The 17,319-nt window shown below is 35.3% G+C and overlaps 1 protein-coding gene across 1 annotated transcript in view; it reads left to right on the top strand.

Moving 5' to 3' along the window:
- Positions 1–17,319, top strand: part of Sdad1 (SDA1 domain containing 1) — a 43,165-nt gene that overhangs the window by 12,954 nt on the left and 12,892 nt on the right. Inside the window, exons 9-13 of the mRNA XM_077803370.1 lie at positions 942–1,043; positions 2,480–2,549; positions 3,393–3,496; positions 11,827–11,884; positions 13,334–13,392. Coding sequence (XP_077659496.1) covers positions 942–1,043; positions 2,480–2,549; positions 3,393–3,496; positions 11,827–11,884; positions 13,334–13,392 — 393 coding nt within the window. The remainder of the gene's footprint in view (positions 1–941; positions 1,044–2,479; positions 2,550–3,392; positions 3,497–11,826; positions 11,885–13,333; positions 13,393–17,319) is intronic.

Raw genomic sequence — 17,319 nt, forward strand, 5'->3', positions numbered from 1 at the left:
TCTAAAATATGTAATGGCCATCTTTTAAACAATGTGTGATTGATACATTTTTGCTATAAAACTTTTTAGATACTATGGATAAAATGTGTTTTACTTTAATGTTATTTCTACATTGCTGTTCCTTCTTCAGAGATAACCATCTCATTTTTCATCCATTTAAATATGGATACGCCTGCATAAAGTCTTACGTGTATAGTAGGTTTTTAAGAACTGTATGAATAACATGTATTCTGCAACTTGCTTTCTTTATATCAATACATATAGATCTACCAGTGCAATTAAATCTTAAAGAATAACCTCCACATATTCAGAATATATGACTTTATTTTAAGTGTTCCCCTTTTGATCAAAATTTGTTTCTAGTTTCTTTCAAATAAATACAAAGTTGTACTCTGTATATCAGTCTTCAGTAAAAATCAAAATCAAAATATAAACACAGTAATTTTTGTGTGTATCTGTTTTCTTTTACAGATGGGTGCATTTTTTTAAGAGAGAGAGAATTTTTTAATATTTATTTTTTAGTTTTCAGTGGACACACATCTTTATTTTACTTTTATGTGGTGCTGAGGATCGAACCCAGCGCCCCATGCATGCCAGGCGAGCGTGTTACCGCTTGAGCCACATCCCCAGCCCAGGGTGCATATTTTTTAACTTAATTTTAAAAATTTATTCATTTTTAATAGGTGTGTGCAGAGCAGATAAGAACCAAAAAGTTGTTGAAAGGATTATATATTGCTTCTATGCAGATCTATTCCTTGTTTCCAATTTTTTTTTAACTTTTATTTTTTAGTTGTGGATGGACACAATACCTTTATTTTATTTTTATGTGGTGCTGAAGATTGAACCCAGTGCTTCATGCATTAACTAGGCAAGTGCTCTACCTCTGAGCCACAACCCTAGTCCCCCTTGTTTCCAATTTTACAAAGTAGTATCTCTTTCAGGATGACGGCCCCACAGCAAGAGACCTGCTAGTGCAGTATGCCACAGGGAAGAAGAGCTCCAAAAACAAGAAAAAGTTGGAAAAGGCAATGAAAGTACTCAAGGTGAGATTAATACCTGGGAAATGAGGTAGGAATCATTAAAATACTGAATATATGGTTTTTAGCTAGAGCTTTATAAGATTTAGAAATCCAGAAATAGCATTTTTTCAAAATTTAGAAATTTGTGATGAAATTTTCAACTCTAATTTTTAGTAAGATATTCAGCTCTAGCAAAATCTGTGGCTTAAATAAATTAATTTGATTAAATTCATTTTCTTTTTTTTTTATTGGTTGTTCACAACATTACACAGCTCTTGACAGATCATATTTCATACATTAGATTCAAGTGGGTTATGAACTCCAAATTTTTACCCCAAATGCAGATTGCAGAATCACATCGGTTACACATCCACAATTTTACATGATGCCCTATTAGTAACTGTTGTATTCTGCTACCTTTCCTATTCTCTACTATCCCGCCTCCCCTGCCCTCCCATCTTCTCTCTCTACCCCATCTACTGTAATTTATTACTCTCATTGTTTATTTTCCCATTCCCCTCACAACCTTTTATATGTAATTTTGTATAGCAATGAGGGTCTCCCTTCATTTCCATGCAATTTCCCTTTTCTCTCCCTTTCCCTCCCATCTCATGTCTCTGTTTAATGTAAATTCACTTTCAATTGTTCTGATAGAATGTGCCTGTATTAGGATATCTTTGCTAGACATGTTTTTTTAAGAAAAGTATAGAAATTAATTGCATTTATTATTTTATAATGATTATTCTGAGAATCATTAGTTTGGTCCCTTTGAGTATTTTGTGTGTGTGTGTGTGTGTGTGTGTGTGTGTGTGTGTGTGTGTGTGTCCTGGGTAGTACTGGAGATTGAACATAGGACCTTGTAAATGCCAGACAAGCCAGCTACCCCTGAGCTATATCTCAGCACCTCCTCACCTCTTTTTTTTTTTTTAATATTTATTTTTTAGTTGTAGGTGGACAGAATACCTTTAGTTTATTTTTATGTGGTGCTGAGGATCGAACCCAGGGCCTCACACTTGCTAGGTGAGAGCTCTACCACTGAGCCACAACTCCAGGCCCCTCTTCACCCCCCCCCCTTTTTTTTTGCTTTCTATCAAGGTAGAGTCTTGCTAAGTTGCTGAGGCTAGCCTTAAACCTTTGGTTTCCCTGCCTTACTCTCCCATGTAGCTGCGATTATAGGCATGTACCACTGTGCCCAGCTCTTCTATTTTTAATTGTTTGTATTTCCAGATTCCTTTAAGTTTCACAGATTCTAATGCCTAGAAGGGTTTAATCTTAAATGGCAAAAACCATCTTTAGTTCTTTTAGTCAAAAGAAAGGTTTTTAGATCAAGGATTTTTTTTTTTTCTTTTTACACAGTCTACTAGACATGTTAACAGCCTTTAGCACCATAGCACGTTGAATTCCAAGGGCAATATCGTTATAATTCAGATTGAAAAGTTGTTTCACTCTGTCTCTTTTAGAAACAAAAGAAGAAAAAAAAGCCAGAGGTGTTTAACTTTTCAGCCATTCACTTGATTCATGATCCCCAAGGTACTGTAGTTATAATTTCCTAAGTTCCTTATTGGCTTTGTCTCTGCCTGTTTTGTTTCCTGCTTTCAGGATTGTCAGGAAATATATGATCCTTGGCACTTAATAGACATAAGTGCTTAATTTTTTCTACTTGGTTGTAGCCTAGATAATTATATTGTTAAGGAATGATTTCCAGTCTGGCAAGATAACAAAACTGGATGAACAAGTTTTTCAGAGATTCATATTTTTAACAACACAAAAGTAGTAGAATATTGTACTTAAACGAAAACTGATTGTCTGTTTCCTTTTTTTCTAAACTGATCTTCAGAAACCAAAAGTCTGGGAAACTGTATTCTAAAACACTAGTTCTCAAACTAGGTCGCACATTATAATCACCTGGAGAATTTATTATAGATGTATTCTGATGCCCAGAGATTGTGACTTAGTTTGTATGGAGTGTGGCTCTCTGCACTCTACTGTATAGCAATATTTGCTAACCCATGTTCTAGGTCAGTACTTTTCAAATTTTATGTGCATACAAATCACCTGGAGAATTGGTTGAAGTGCAGATTCTGATTCAGCAGGGCACAAGTAGGACCTGAGATTCTACATTTCTAAGAAGGTTCCAGGACTGACTGCTGCTGGTCTGTAGATTATATTTTGAGAAACAAAGCTCTAAAGAACTATTAAGTGAAGCCCCTATTAAACAGTTACTCTAGATACGGATGCTTAAAACTTTGAGGCTCTTAAAGATGTGACTTTGGGCACCATAAAGTATATTCATCTGTGTTTAATCTTTTCACTGATCTAATTATGTACAAACCATAGACCCACACTGTACTTCTTTGATCCTCTCCTTTCCAGATTTTGCAGAAAAATTACTAAAGCAGCTGGAGAGCTCTAAGGAAAGGTTTGAAGTGAAGATGATGCTCATGAATCTCATCTCCAGATTGGTGGGAATTCACGAGGTTTGAAATACCTTATGTTTCTCTTCTAAAATCTTAGAACTAGAAATATTCTCAGTAAAAGGAAAGCCATTAGGTAAAGCAGTGTCTTAATTTTTTAAAAAAATTTTTATGTGTCCTTTTTAGTTATACATGACAGTAGAATATATTTTGACATACATACATGGAGTATAACTTACCATTTTTGTGGGTGTACATGATGTGGAGTTACACTGCTTATGTATTCATATAAGAACATAGGAAAGTTATGTCTGATTCTTTCTACTGTCTTTCTTATTTCCATCCCCCATCCCTTCCCTTCATCCACTTTGTCTAATCTAGTAAACATCTATTCCCCCCAATCCCCGCTAGCTTATTGTGAGTTAATATTTGCATATCAGAGAGAATATTCAGCCTTTGTTTTTTTTTTTTGGATTTTCTTATTAATATTAGCATGGCAGTCTCCAGTTGCTCCATTAACTGGCAAATGCCATCATTTCATTCTTTATGGCTGAGTAATATTCCATTGTGTGTATGTACCACATTTTCTTTATCCATTCATCTGTTGAAGGGTACCTAGGTTGGTTCCATCCCTTAACAATGTGAATTGAGCTTCTATAAACATCGATGTGACTGTGTCACTATAGTATGTTGATTTAAGTCCTTTGGGGATATGCCGAGGAGTGGGATAACTGGGTCAAATGGAGGAATCTTCATACTACTTCCAGAGTGGTTGAACCAATTTGCAATGTATGAGTGTACCTCTTTCCCCATATCCTTACCACTGTTATTGTTCCTTGTATTCTTGATAGTAGCCATTCTGACTGCAGTGAGATGGAATCCCAATGTAGTTTTAATTTGCATTTCTCTAATTGCTAGTGATATTCAACAAAATTTTTTCATATATTTGTTGATTGATTGTATTTCTTCTTCTGTGAGGTGTCTGTTCACTTCCTTTGTCCATTTATTGATTAGATTATTTAATGATTTTTTTTGGGGGGGGGTCAAATTTTTTGAGTTCTTTATATATCCTGGAGATTAATCCTCTATCTAAGGTGCCATGTAGCAAAGATTTTCTCCTATTCTGTGGACTCTCTCTTCATATTCTTGATTGTTTCTTTTGCTCAGAAGAAGCTTTTTGACTTGATATTATCTCATTTATTCATTCTTGATTTTACTTCTTGCATAATAGGAGTCTTGTTGAGGAATTCTGTTCCTAACCCAGTTTCCAACAATGATGGAAATTTAGCCCTGCTTCTTCTTTTAGTAGGTACAGGATCTCTGGTAGAATGCCTAGGTCCTTGATCCTTTGAGTTTTGTGCAAAGTGAGAGATTGGGTTAAATTTCATTTTGCTACATGTAGATTTCCAGTTTTCCCACACCATTTGTTGAAAAGGCTGTCTTTTCTTTAATGTATGGTTATGGAATCTTTGTCTAGTATGAGATAACTCCATTTATATAGGTTTGTCTCTGCGTCTTCCATTCTGTTCCATTGGTCTTCATGTCTGTTTTGGTGACAATATCTTGCTGTTTTTGTTGCTGTACTCTGTAGTATAATTTAAGGTCTGGTATTATGATGCCTCCTGCTTCACTTTTCTTGCTAAGGATTGCTTTGACTATTCTGGGCCTCTTATTATTCCACTGATTTCATGACTGCTTTTTCTATTTCTATGAAGAACATCACTGAAATTTTAGTAGGAATTGCCTTAAATCTGCATAGCACTTTTGGTAGTATGGCTATTTTGTCAATATTTATTCTGCTTATCCAAGAGCATGGGAGATCTTTCCATCTTCTAAGGTCTTCAGTTTCTTTCTTCAGTGTTCTGAAGTTTTCATTGAAGAGGTCTTTCACCTCTTTTGTTAGATTGAGTCCCAAATATTTTCTTTTCTTTGAGGCTATTGTGAATGGGATAGTTTACCTAATTTCTCTTTCAGTTGATTCATAAATGATGTCTAGGAATGTAGTTGACTTATGGGTATTAATTTTATATCCTGCTGCTTTGCTGAATATATGAATTTTAGAAGTTTTCTAGTGGAGTTTTTTTGGGTCTTCTATATATAGAATCATTCATTGACAAATAGGGATAGTTTGAGTTCTTCTTTTCCTATTGATATCCCTTTATTTATTTATTTATTTTTCTCTGTCTCATTGCTCTGGCTAGAGTTTACAGAACTAGGTTGAATAGAAGTTGTGTAGGAAGGCATCCCTGTTTTGTTCCAGTTTTTAGAGGGAATGCTTTCAATTTTTCTCCACATAGAATGATGTTGGCCTGGGGTTTAGCATATATAGCTTTTTTGATCTTGAGATATGTTCCTGTTATCCCTAGTTTTTCTAGTGTTTTGAACCTGAATGGATGCTGTATTTTGTCACATGCTTTTTCTGCATCTACTGAGATAATCCTGGGATTCTTGTCTTTAAGTCCATTGATGTGATGAATTACATTTATGGATTTCTGTATGTTGAACCAACCTTGTAGCCCTGGGATGAACCCTACTTGATCATAGTGCACTATCTTTTTAATATGTTTTTGTATGCAATTTGCCAGGATTTTATTAAGAATTTTTGCATCTATGTCATTCAGGGATATTGGTCTGAAGTTTTCTTTCCTTGATGTGTCTTTGTCTGGTTTTGGTATCAGGTTGATACAAATCTCATAGAATGATTTTGTAAGCATTCCCTCCTTTTCTATTTCATGGACTAATTTGAGGATTGGTGTTAATTCTTTGAAGATTTGCTAGAAGAACTGAGCTGAAAATCTGACTGGTCCTGGGCTTTTCCTTGTTGGTAGGCTTTTATGCTGCCTCAATTTCATTGCTTGAAATTGATCTGTTTAAATTTTCAATGTCCTCTTGATTTAACTTATGTACGTCATATGTCTCTAGAAGTTTGTCAATGTCTTTAAGATTTTATATTTTATTAGAGTATAAATTTTCAAAATAGTTTCTGGTTGTTGTCTGTATTTCAGTAGTTTTTTGTTGTTGTTTAATTTCATTGATTTCTGCTCTGATTTTAATTATTTCCTATGTTCTGCTGCTTTTGGCATTGATTTGTTCTTCTTTATAGGGCTTTGAGATGTAATGTTATGTTATTTTTTTGGTAACTTTATCTTCTTTTAATGTATAAGCTCATTGCAATAAACTTTCCTCTTAGCACTGCCTTCCTACTGTTCCAGAGATTTTGATATGTTGTATTGCTATTCTCATTTACCTGTTAGTATTTTTTTATTTCATCCTGATTTCTTCTGTTATGCATTGGTCATTCCAGGTATAACGTGGATTTCTTCTGTTATGCATTGGTCATTTGCAGGGTATAGTATTCTTGGCTAGCATCCATTTTCTTTAAGAGCTTGGTATGTATCATTCTTTAATTTTGTATTTTATTGGTGACTTCTAATTTCAGTCAGTTATGATTGATAGAATGCAAGGTATTATCTGTTTTTTTGTATTTGCTAAAAGTTGCTTTGTGGCCTAAGATGTGGTCTATTTTAGAGAAGGATCCATGTGCTGCTGAGAAGAAAGTGTATTTAGTCATTGATGGATGAAATATTCTATATATGTTTATTGAGTCTAAATTGTTAATCTTATTTTTCAGTTCTATAGCTTCTTTGTTTAATTTTTGTTTGGAGGATCTATCCAGAGTGGTGAGAGATGTGTTAAAAGTCATCAAGTATTATTGTGTTGTGGTCTATTTGTTGAAATCGAGAAGGGTTTGTTTGACATACATAGATGCTCCATTGTTTAGGGCATAAATATTTATGATAATTATGTATTGTTGCTGTAAAATTCCCTTAAGCAGTATGAAATAGCCTTCTTTGTCCCTTCTGATTAACTTTGGCTTGAATTCCACTTTATTTGATATGAATATAGCAACCCCTGGTACTTTACATGATAACATGTGAATATGTTTTTCCCATCCTTTTACATTCAGTCTGTGCATGTCTTTGCCTATGAGGTGAGTTTGTTGGAGACAGCATATTGTTGACTCTTGTTTTTTAATCTAATCTGCCAGTCAGTGTCTTTTGATTGATGAGTTGAGGCCATTTACATTTATTACTGAGAAATGATTTTTATTCACAATCATTTTGATATATTTTTGGTTTTTAATTTGAATTAATTTCTCCTCTGATTGACTATTCTTCTAGTATAGTTCCTCCCTTTGCTGTTTTTCACTGTTTTGTGGGGGGATGGGAGGCAGGGATTGAACTTAGAGGCACTCAACCATTGAGCCACATCCCCAACCCATTTTTGTATTTTATTTAGAGACAGTGTCTTACTAAGTCGCTTAGTGCCTCAGCCTCCTGATCCGCTGGGATTGGTTTTCACTTTTATTTTTCATGAAGTATTTTATTGAGTATATTTCATAGTGCAGGCTTTCTGGTTGTGAATTCTTTTAAATTTTGTTTATCATGGAAGGTTTTTATTTCATGATCAATTCTGAAGCTTAATTTGCAGGGTATAGTATTCTTGGCTAGCATCCATTTTCTTTCAGAGCTTGGTATGTATCATTTCAAGACCTGTTCTCTTTGAGGGTCTGGGTTGAGAAATCAGATGAGATCCGGATTATTTTCCTTATAAATGTTACCCATTGTTTTTCTCTGGCAGCTTTTAAAATTCTATCCTTATTCTGTATGTTAGGCATTTACATAATAGTGTACCTTGGTATAGGTCTATTGTAATTTTGTATATTTGGGATCCTGTAAGCCTCCTGTATTTGATTTTTCATTCCATTCTTTAGGTTTGGGAAATTTCCTGATATTATTTCATTGAAAATATTGTGCATGTCTTTGTTTTGTATCTCTAAGCTTTCATCTACCCATTAAATCTTAAAATCTGTTCTTTTCAGGTTATCGCATTATTTCTTGAAAATTCATCTTTTCTCCATGATCAACTTTATTTTCTAGATTATATATTTTGTCTTCATTGACTAAAACTCTGTCTTCCAAGTGATCTAGTCTGTTAGTGATGTCTTCCACTGAGTTTTTAATTTGGTGTATTGATTTCTTCATTTTAAGGATTTCTGTTTGATTTCTTTTTCAGAATCTCTATCTCTGTATTGAAGTGATCTTTCACATCCTGAATTTTCTCTCTGATTTCACTCCTTACATCATCTTTTACCTCACACATGAGTTTAACTCTGTACATTCTAAACTTCTTCTCTGATATTTCCACTGTGGTGTTGATGGATTCTGTTATTGGAGTATCTTGGTTTGTTTGGGGTGATTTGTTCCCTTGCTTTTTCATGCTGTTTGTGTGTCTACCCATCTAACAATATGGGTCTGAGGCAGTAGAGTTTCTACGCTGTGGACTTACAGTGTCCCTGAAGGTTTCCAGTACCTCACCATTTTGGGGAAGACAAGTAATAACATCAACTAATACAAACAACATATAGCATTAAATCAAATAGTTCCTGCTATAATGTCTACAATATTAATTGTCATAGTAAACAGAACTTATATAACAGTTATTGTCTACAATAAAAAAAGTGAGTTTGCAAAAGGGTTTACAATTTCAAATGGTAGACAGTGATAGAACAGAAGTGATGTAGGATGTAATGATTATGAAGGAGCAGAAGAGGAGATAGAAGTGAAAAATTGATAGAAGTAAAAATTTAAAAATTACAAAACAAAATAAAAATAGATTAAGCAAACATCCTAGTCCTCAAAAACTGACCCATGAAAAATAACTGGCTTCAAAAATGATAGAAATGAGAAAAAACATCAATATGAATATGTATAAATGTCCATGAACCATTAAGGTCACAAACAGAAAACAAACAAACAAAGAAGACACAAAAAAACATGAAAAGTTAAAGAATTGTTTCTGTTGGAGTTCAAAAGATTCTCAGTTTCTCCTCTCAGCAGTGTTAGGTGGGGTTATCTGGAGTGTGATACTGCACCCTGTGGGTGGATTGCTAGAGTAAGAGAGGTAATCCCACAGGCACAATTCCTGGAGGTGGGGTTTAGGTTTAGGTGGGCTCTAGGCTCTTTGCTGAATACCAGTTGGTCTGGAGATTTTATATCAGTGTACCTCCAGGGCCCAGCAATTCTGGTCCACACTAGAAGACTGTTATCTCAGGGATCTCCTTGGGTTTCACTGTTGTGGTGGAGCCAATTCTTAGCCATTATGTCACCTGTGGACCCCACTTTTCCTGGCCTCGGGTTTAGTCATCAAATCCAATCTCTCCCTCCCATGCCCTTTTAAATTCCTGGTCAGGTGCATTTCTCCCAAGCCAATCTTGCAAACAGCCTGATTAGAGGGATGGAGGGAGAGCCAAGTGGGTTTCCACAACCAGTATTCCCCTGTGTAAACCTCTCTCCATGCTTGATTTTCTCCTGATCACTTAGGCACAGTCTGTGTCATGCAGTGTGGGTTTTCCAGGTCTGAATTTCAGGCCAAACTTGGGTTTCCCAGGAAGCGACTTCACCACTTGCCTGGCCCCACACTGCATCGGCTGCAAAATGGTTCTTTTCTCTGTCTTCTGCACCAGGAGAGAGTTGGCTTCTTTCCTGCACAAGGATGTTGTGCACTACTCCTTTCGGTTTAGTCTAGCTGTGTCTTTCATTTCTAAACTCCCCATACCTCCAGGACTCCCAGAAAATGTGGTTCCTTAATTCCCTTATTCTCCCACTTTGCTCACAGAGGGAGTGCTCTTGCTGGTGCCTCCGGCCACGGCAGTAGCTTTGGCACTGGGGATTTTTTTCTTTATTTTATTGTATCCAACCTCCAGAGTCTCCCCCAATCTGCTTAGTATTAAATTCCAGTATTAAATTCCAGGAAAGCCCTTTCCCTTCTTTTTTATTTTTTTGCTGAGAAGCTGCCTAACTGCTTTCTTGGTTTCATGCCACACAACAGCCGGGAAAGCAACCTTTTCTATTCTATCATCTTGAAACCTCTCTTGAAGTATCTAAATTTTAATTCCTAAGCCATTTATACCTATATTATTAAGAGAACTATATAGTCTTTCAGTCTTAAATAGTTATTTTGATTATTTTCTTTCTAGTTAAGTATTTATGTTAATTTGTATATATGTCCATTTTATTGGTAACTATTTTGTGTTCTATTTTAATATTTCTTATTAACTTTATTTCACATATGCATTTTTCCCAAGCCATTATAACACACATATTTTTATTGACTCTTAACTACATTTTACAATTTGTTTAGCCCTCTAAGGCCTTCTTGACTTTCTGATCTCTCTGGTAGGAAATTGTCATGTTTGTAAAGATGAACTCCATGGTTATTTATTTTGTATTAAATTAGATTGTTAAAGTTCCTCAGTGGTGTATGTGTTTAGATGTGGTATACATATATGGGAACTTCACACATACTCTTAGTATCATTATGGAAAAAGAAAGATGCCTAAAAATTTAAGCCTTAAAGAAATGACTATTGAGGTTGTTTCCTGTCAATTGTACCTAGTGACTGGTATCTACATTTTAGTGAATATATTGCTTTTTCTCCCGGGGTTATATTCCCAGTGGGATCACCAGGTCAGTTCTTTTTACATTTGTGTAGCAATTTTATGTCTGACCTGAATTTGAGTGTGATAGGAAAGCAAAAGTGGTTTGTGATTTAAACAGGAATTGTTGGAAGTAATACTGGAATTTCACACTGACTGTAATTAAATATTCATCTTTATAGGAAATCGAAGTCTTCCCTATTCCTTCCCAATAACATATCTTCATTTTGCTTTGTGGCTAAAATAGAAAAAATTAATTTATTCCCAAATGATGAACCTTGAAAAAATCCCAATCCATCTCTAAAGTTTCACTTCTTGAAGGTAAACTTTACTGTTGCTGTAATAACTGGACCCTTGTCAATTTTGTTTATGTAGTGTTTAGTGTTAAAATGCAGAGCACAGAGTAATTCCTCCATATAGCTTGGCTGGAAGATAATAACAAATCAGGACTATAGGAGTTTTGGTGTTCAAATTATACTAGGTCTGTTCATATTTGGATTTCTATTTTGTCTCTTGCTTTGAAGCTTTAATATCAGTGTTATTCCTTCCTATAATCCCTTCTCTTTGAACATAGAAATATTAGTTCTGTAGCCGCACCAATTTTAAATGTGGATGAATATTGTGTTTTGGTTGCCTTTCTCTCCTTTATTCTGCGTGCACTTTCTCCCTCCATTACATAATAAAAATAGTAGCATAGTGTCAGTTGAAAGAGATCCTTTTCTTAGTTACTCCAGCATATTGAATTGGGCTGGGGCATGATTTCTTACTGAGACAAAGCAAAAGTAACAAATGATTCCCAGTGAGTTGTCTTAATGATATAGTTGCATTATAGAAAATTGAACCTCCATGCTTCAGGTTACATAAATACTAAAATCAGTGTTTCTTCTCTCCACAGCTTTTTCTCTTCAACTTTTATCCCTTCCTGCAAAGGTTTCTGCAGCCCCACCAGAGAGGTAACCTGCCCACTTACTACCACTTGCCATGTCTCCTTGGTGATCTTAGTGTTAGAATAGCTATCCAGAGCCTTTTGTTTTGGAATCATTAAAGACTGTGTTAGGCTGGGTGTGGTTGCAGTCTTCTGTAACCCTAGTGAGTTGGAAGGCTGAGGCAGGAAGATTGCAAATTTGAGACCAGCCTCAACAATTTAGACCCTGTATCAAAAAAAAAAAAGGAATGGGGGGTGTAGAGCAGAGGTATAATGCGCCTAAATTCATTCCCCAGTACCACAGTCAATCAATTAATCAATTAATAAGATAGTGTTAGGAGTAGAAATGTGTTCTATAACAGACAAGGAGAGAGAAGCTCTTACATTTTCTTGGTATAGTCGGCCATGGGTTAGTTGTTCTAATTTTAAAATTAAAATTAATTCTCATCAATTTTAAGAAACAATTATTTTTTAAAAAGAAATTAGACCTTTTACCGTAACTTTAGAATAGGTAGCAGAATTTTATTTTAACTGTTCTCATTATGTTTTTGTGCATTTTCATTTAAAAACAACATAAAAGCAGGAAACAAGATGTTTTGTCTTTGAATTTGAACCAAGATAGGAAAGAAACATTTATTGTGAGGCTCTAACATGCGCCAAAGCATGTGTTAAGTGCTTTCCTTCCATCATCTCATCTGGCCTTCATATCAATACTGCAAGGTGCAGAAAGAAGCAAAATGAAAAGAGTCAGTCAGCAAATAAATGGCAAGTCAGATTTGCTTCACTTCCTTTCACCAAAGGCCTTGTTCTTTACATATACTGCACTGCCCCTTTGAAGAGAGAATATGTGTATTTGCTTATGTTGTATTTATTTATTCATTCAACAAGTGTTTAGTGATTTCTATGGCAGGCATTGTATTAGACACTAAGAATTTCACAATGACCAAGAAGTCCTTACCCTCATAGAGCTTACATTCTAGATAGAGATAAAGATAATACAGTACATATGTCAATGTAAAAGATAAGTGTTTTGAAGAGAAAGGAAGCAGAGTAGGGACAATAGGGAGTGCTGGGGCAGGTTTTATTTTATTTTTTATTTTTTTTAAAGAGAGAGAGAGAGAATTTTTTAATATTTATTTTTTAGTTTTTTCGGCAGACACAACATCTTTGTTTGTATGTGGTGCTGAGGATCGAGCCCAGGCCGCACGCATGCCAGGCGAGCGCGCTACCGCTTGAGCCACATCCCCAGCCCCAGGTTCTATTTTAGATTGTGTGGTCAGGAAAGACCTTTCAGCAAGGAAGCAACTGAGCAGGTAGCTGAAGGGAGCAAAGGGGTGAGCCATGCAGATAGCTGGGGTTGGGTGTTCTTGGTGGAATAAACAGCTGTTGCATAAGGCAGGAATATGCTTGCCATGTTGCTATATATTCTGAGAGGCAGAGTGATAACTGTGACCTTTCTCATCTCTTGTGTTTTTAGAAGTAACAAAGATCCTTCTGTTTGCTGCACAAGCTTCTCATCACCTAGTACCCCCAGAGGTGAGAACTCTTTTTTTTATTATTATTTTTAATTCTAATTTGTTATATATGACAGCAGAATGCATTATAATTCATATTACACATATAGAGTGCAGTTTTTCATATCTCTGGTTGTATATAAAGTATCTTCACACCATTCATGTCTTTATAAGTGTACTTAAGGTAATGATATTCATCTCATTCCACCATCTTTTTACCCCCATGCCCCATCCCATCCCCTCCCATCCCTTGGTCCTACCTAGAGTTTGTCTAATCCTCCCATGCACCCCCTCCCAACCCCAATATGAATCAGCCTCCTCGTATCAGAGAAAACATTTGGCATTTGGTTTGTTGGGATTGGCTAACTTCACTTAACATTATATTCTCCAACTCCATCCATTTACCTGCAAATGCCATGATTTTATTCTCTTTTAATGCTGAGTATTATTCCATTGTGTATATATACATGTTTTCTTATCCATTCATCTACTGAAGGGCATCTAGGATGGTTCCACAGTTTAGCTATTGTGAATTGTGCTGCTATAAACATTGATGTGGCTGTGTCTCTGTAGTATGCTGTCCTTTGGTATAGATTAAGGAATGGGATATCTGGGTCAAATGGTGGTTCCATTCCCACCTTTCCAAGGAATCCCCATACTGCTTTCCATATTGGCTGCAACAATTTGCAGTCCCACCAACAATGTAGGAGTGTGCCTTTTTCCTCACCAACACTTATTGTTGTTTGTGTTCTTAATAGCCGCCATTCTAACTGGAGTGAGATGAAATCTCAGAGTAGTTTTGATTTGCATTTCTCTAATTGCTAGAGATGTTGAACATGTTTTCATTTATTTGTTGATTGATTGTATAACATCTTTTGAGAGGTGTCTGTTCAGTTCCTTGGCCCATTGTTGATTGGGCTGTTTGTTTTTTTGGTGTTTAGCTTTTTGAGTTCTATATACCCTAGAGATTAGTGCTGTATCTGATGTGCCAGCACTAAATTTGCTCCCAAGATGTAGGTTCTCTATTCACTTCACTGATTGTTTCTTTTGTCAAGAAGAAGCTTTTTAGTTAGAATCCATCCCATTTATTGATTTTAATTCTTCTGTTATAGGAGTCTTATTAAGGAAGTTGAGGCCTAATCGACATGATGGAGATTTGGGCCTACTTTTTCTTCTAAAAAGCACAGTGTCTCTGGTTTAATTCCTAGGTCCTTGATCCACTTTGAGTTTTGTGCATGGTGAGAGATTGGGGTTTAATTTCATTTTGTTGCATTTGGATTTCCAATTTTCCCAGCACCATTTATTGAAGAAGCTATCTTTTCTCCAATGTATGTTTTTGGCACCTTTGTCTAATATAAGATAACTGTAATTATGTGGGTTAGTCTCTTTGTCCTCTATTCTATATCATAGGTCTACCAGTCCATTTTGGTGCCAATACCATGCTGTTTTTGTTACTATTTCTCTGTAGTGTAGTTTAAGGTCCGGTATAACGATGCCACCTGCTTCATCTTCTTGCTAAGGATTGCTTTAGCTATTCTGGGTCTCTTATTTTTCCAGATGAATTTCATGACTGCTTTTTCTATTTCTTTGAAGAATGTCATTGGGATTTTGATTGGGATTGCATTCAATCTATAGATTGTTTTTGATAGTATGGTCATTTTGACAATATTAATTCTTCATATCCAAGAAGAAGGAAGATCTTTCTATCTTCTAAGGTCTTCTTTAATTTCTTTCTTTAGTGTTCTGTAGTTTTCATTGTAGAGGTCTTTTACCTCTTTTGTTAGACTGATTCCCAATTATTTTATTTTTTTGAGGCTGTTGCAAATGGGTTAGTTTTCCTCGTTTCCCTTTCAGAGGATTTGTCACTGATATAGAGAAATGCCCTTGATTTATGGGTATTGATTTTGTATCCTGCTACTTTGCTGAATTCATTTACTAGTTCTAGAAGTTTTCTGGTAGAGTTTTTTGGGTCTTCTAGGTATAGAATCATATCGTCAGCAAATAGTGTTCTTCTTTTCCTATCCATATCCCTTTAATTTCTTTCATCTGTCTAATTGCTCTGGCCAGTGTTTCAAGAACTATGTTAAATAGAAGTGGTGAAAGAGGACATCCCTGCCTTGTTCCAATTTTTAGATGGAATGCTTTCAATTTTTCTCCACTTAGAATGATGTTGGCCTGGGGTTTAGCATAGATAGCTTTTTTGATCTTGAGATATGTTCCTGTTTTCCCTAGTTTTTCTAGTGCTTTGAACATGTATGGGTGCTGTATTTTGTCAAATGATTTTTCTGCATCAATTGAGATGATCATATGGTTCTTTAAGTCTATTGATGTGATGAATTACATTTATTGATTTCCATATGTTGAACCAACCTTGCATCCCTATGATGAACCCCACTTGATCATGGTGCACTATCTTTTTGATATGTCTTTGTATTCGATTTGCCAGAATTTTATTGAGAATTTTTGCATCTATGTTGATTAGTGATATTGGTCCGAAGTTTTCTTTTTTTGTTGTGTCTTTGCCTGGTTTTGGAATCAGGGTGATATTGGCCTCATAGAATGAGATTGGAAGTGCTCCTTCTTTTTCAACTTCATGAAATGATTTGTAGAGTATATTTATTAATTCTTCTTTAGAGGTCTTGTAGAACTTTAGCTGTGTATCCATCTGGTCCTGGACTTTTCTTGATTGGTAGACTTCTGATGGCGTTTTCTATTTCCTTGCTTGAAATTGATCTGTTTAAATTGTGTATGTCATCCTTATTCAATTCATGCCTGTAGAAATTTGTCAATGCCTTCAGTATTCTCTATTTTACTAGAGTACAAGTTTTCAAAATAATTTCTAATTATTTTCTGTAGTGTCTGTTGTGATATTTCCTTTTTCATCACATATGTTAGTGGTTTTTCTCTCTCCTTCTCTTTGTTAGCATGGCTAAGGGTCTTTCAATTTTATTTATTTTTTCAAAGAACCAACTTTCTATTTTGTCCATTTTTTCAGTTGTTTCTTTTGTTTCAATTTTATTGATTTCAGCTCTGATTTTAATTATTTCCTATGTTCTACTGCTTTTGGTGTTGATTTATTCTTTTTCTAGCACTTTGAGATGTAATGTTAGGTCATTTATTAAGACTTTTTCTTCTTTTAAGGAATGAACTCCATGCAATGAACTTTCCTATTAGTACTGCCTTCATAGTGTCTCAGAAATTTTGATATGTTGTGTCAGTGTTCTCATTTACCTCTAAGAATTTTTTAATCTCCTCCTTGATATCTTTTGCAACCCATTGTTCATTCAGTAGCATATTATTTAGTCTCCACGTGTTGGAGTAGTTTTTTTTTTTTTATCACTGATTTCGAATTTCATTCCATTGTGATCTGATAGAATACAGGGTAGTATCGCTACTTTTTTGTATTTGTTACGAGTTGGTTTGTGGCATAATATAAGGTCTGTTTTAGACAAGGATCCATGTGCTGCTGAGAAGAAAGTATATTTGCTTGTTGAAGGATGAAATATTCTATATTTGTCACGTAAGTCTAAGTTATTGATTGTATTATTGAGTTCTATAGTTTCTTTGTTAAGCTTTTTGGAAGATCTATCCAGTGGGGAAAGACGTGTGTTGAAGTCACCCAGTGTTGTTGTATTGTGGTCTGTTTGACTCTTGAACTTGAGAAGAGTTTGTTTGATGAACATAGATACTCCATTGTTTGGGGCATATATATTTATAATTGTTAAGTCTTGTTGGTATATGGTTCCCTTGAGCTGTATAAAATGTCCTTCTTTGTCCCTTTTGATTAATTTTAAAGTCTACTTTATTTGATACAAGGATGGAAACCCCTGCTTGCTTCCGCAGTTCCATTTGAGCTATATGAGTTTTCCCAACCCCTCACCTTCAGTCTGTCTTTTCCTCTGAGGTGAGTCTCTTGGAGGCAGCATATTCTGTATGTTAGACATTTTCA

The sequence above is a fragment of the Urocitellus parryii genome, chromosome 10, assembly GCF_045843805.1.
Source record: "Urocitellus parryii isolate mUroPar1 chromosome 10, mUroPar1.hap1, whole genome shotgun sequence".
Lineage (NCBI taxonomy): Eukaryota > Metazoa > Chordata > Mammalia > Rodentia > Sciuridae > Urocitellus > Urocitellus parryii.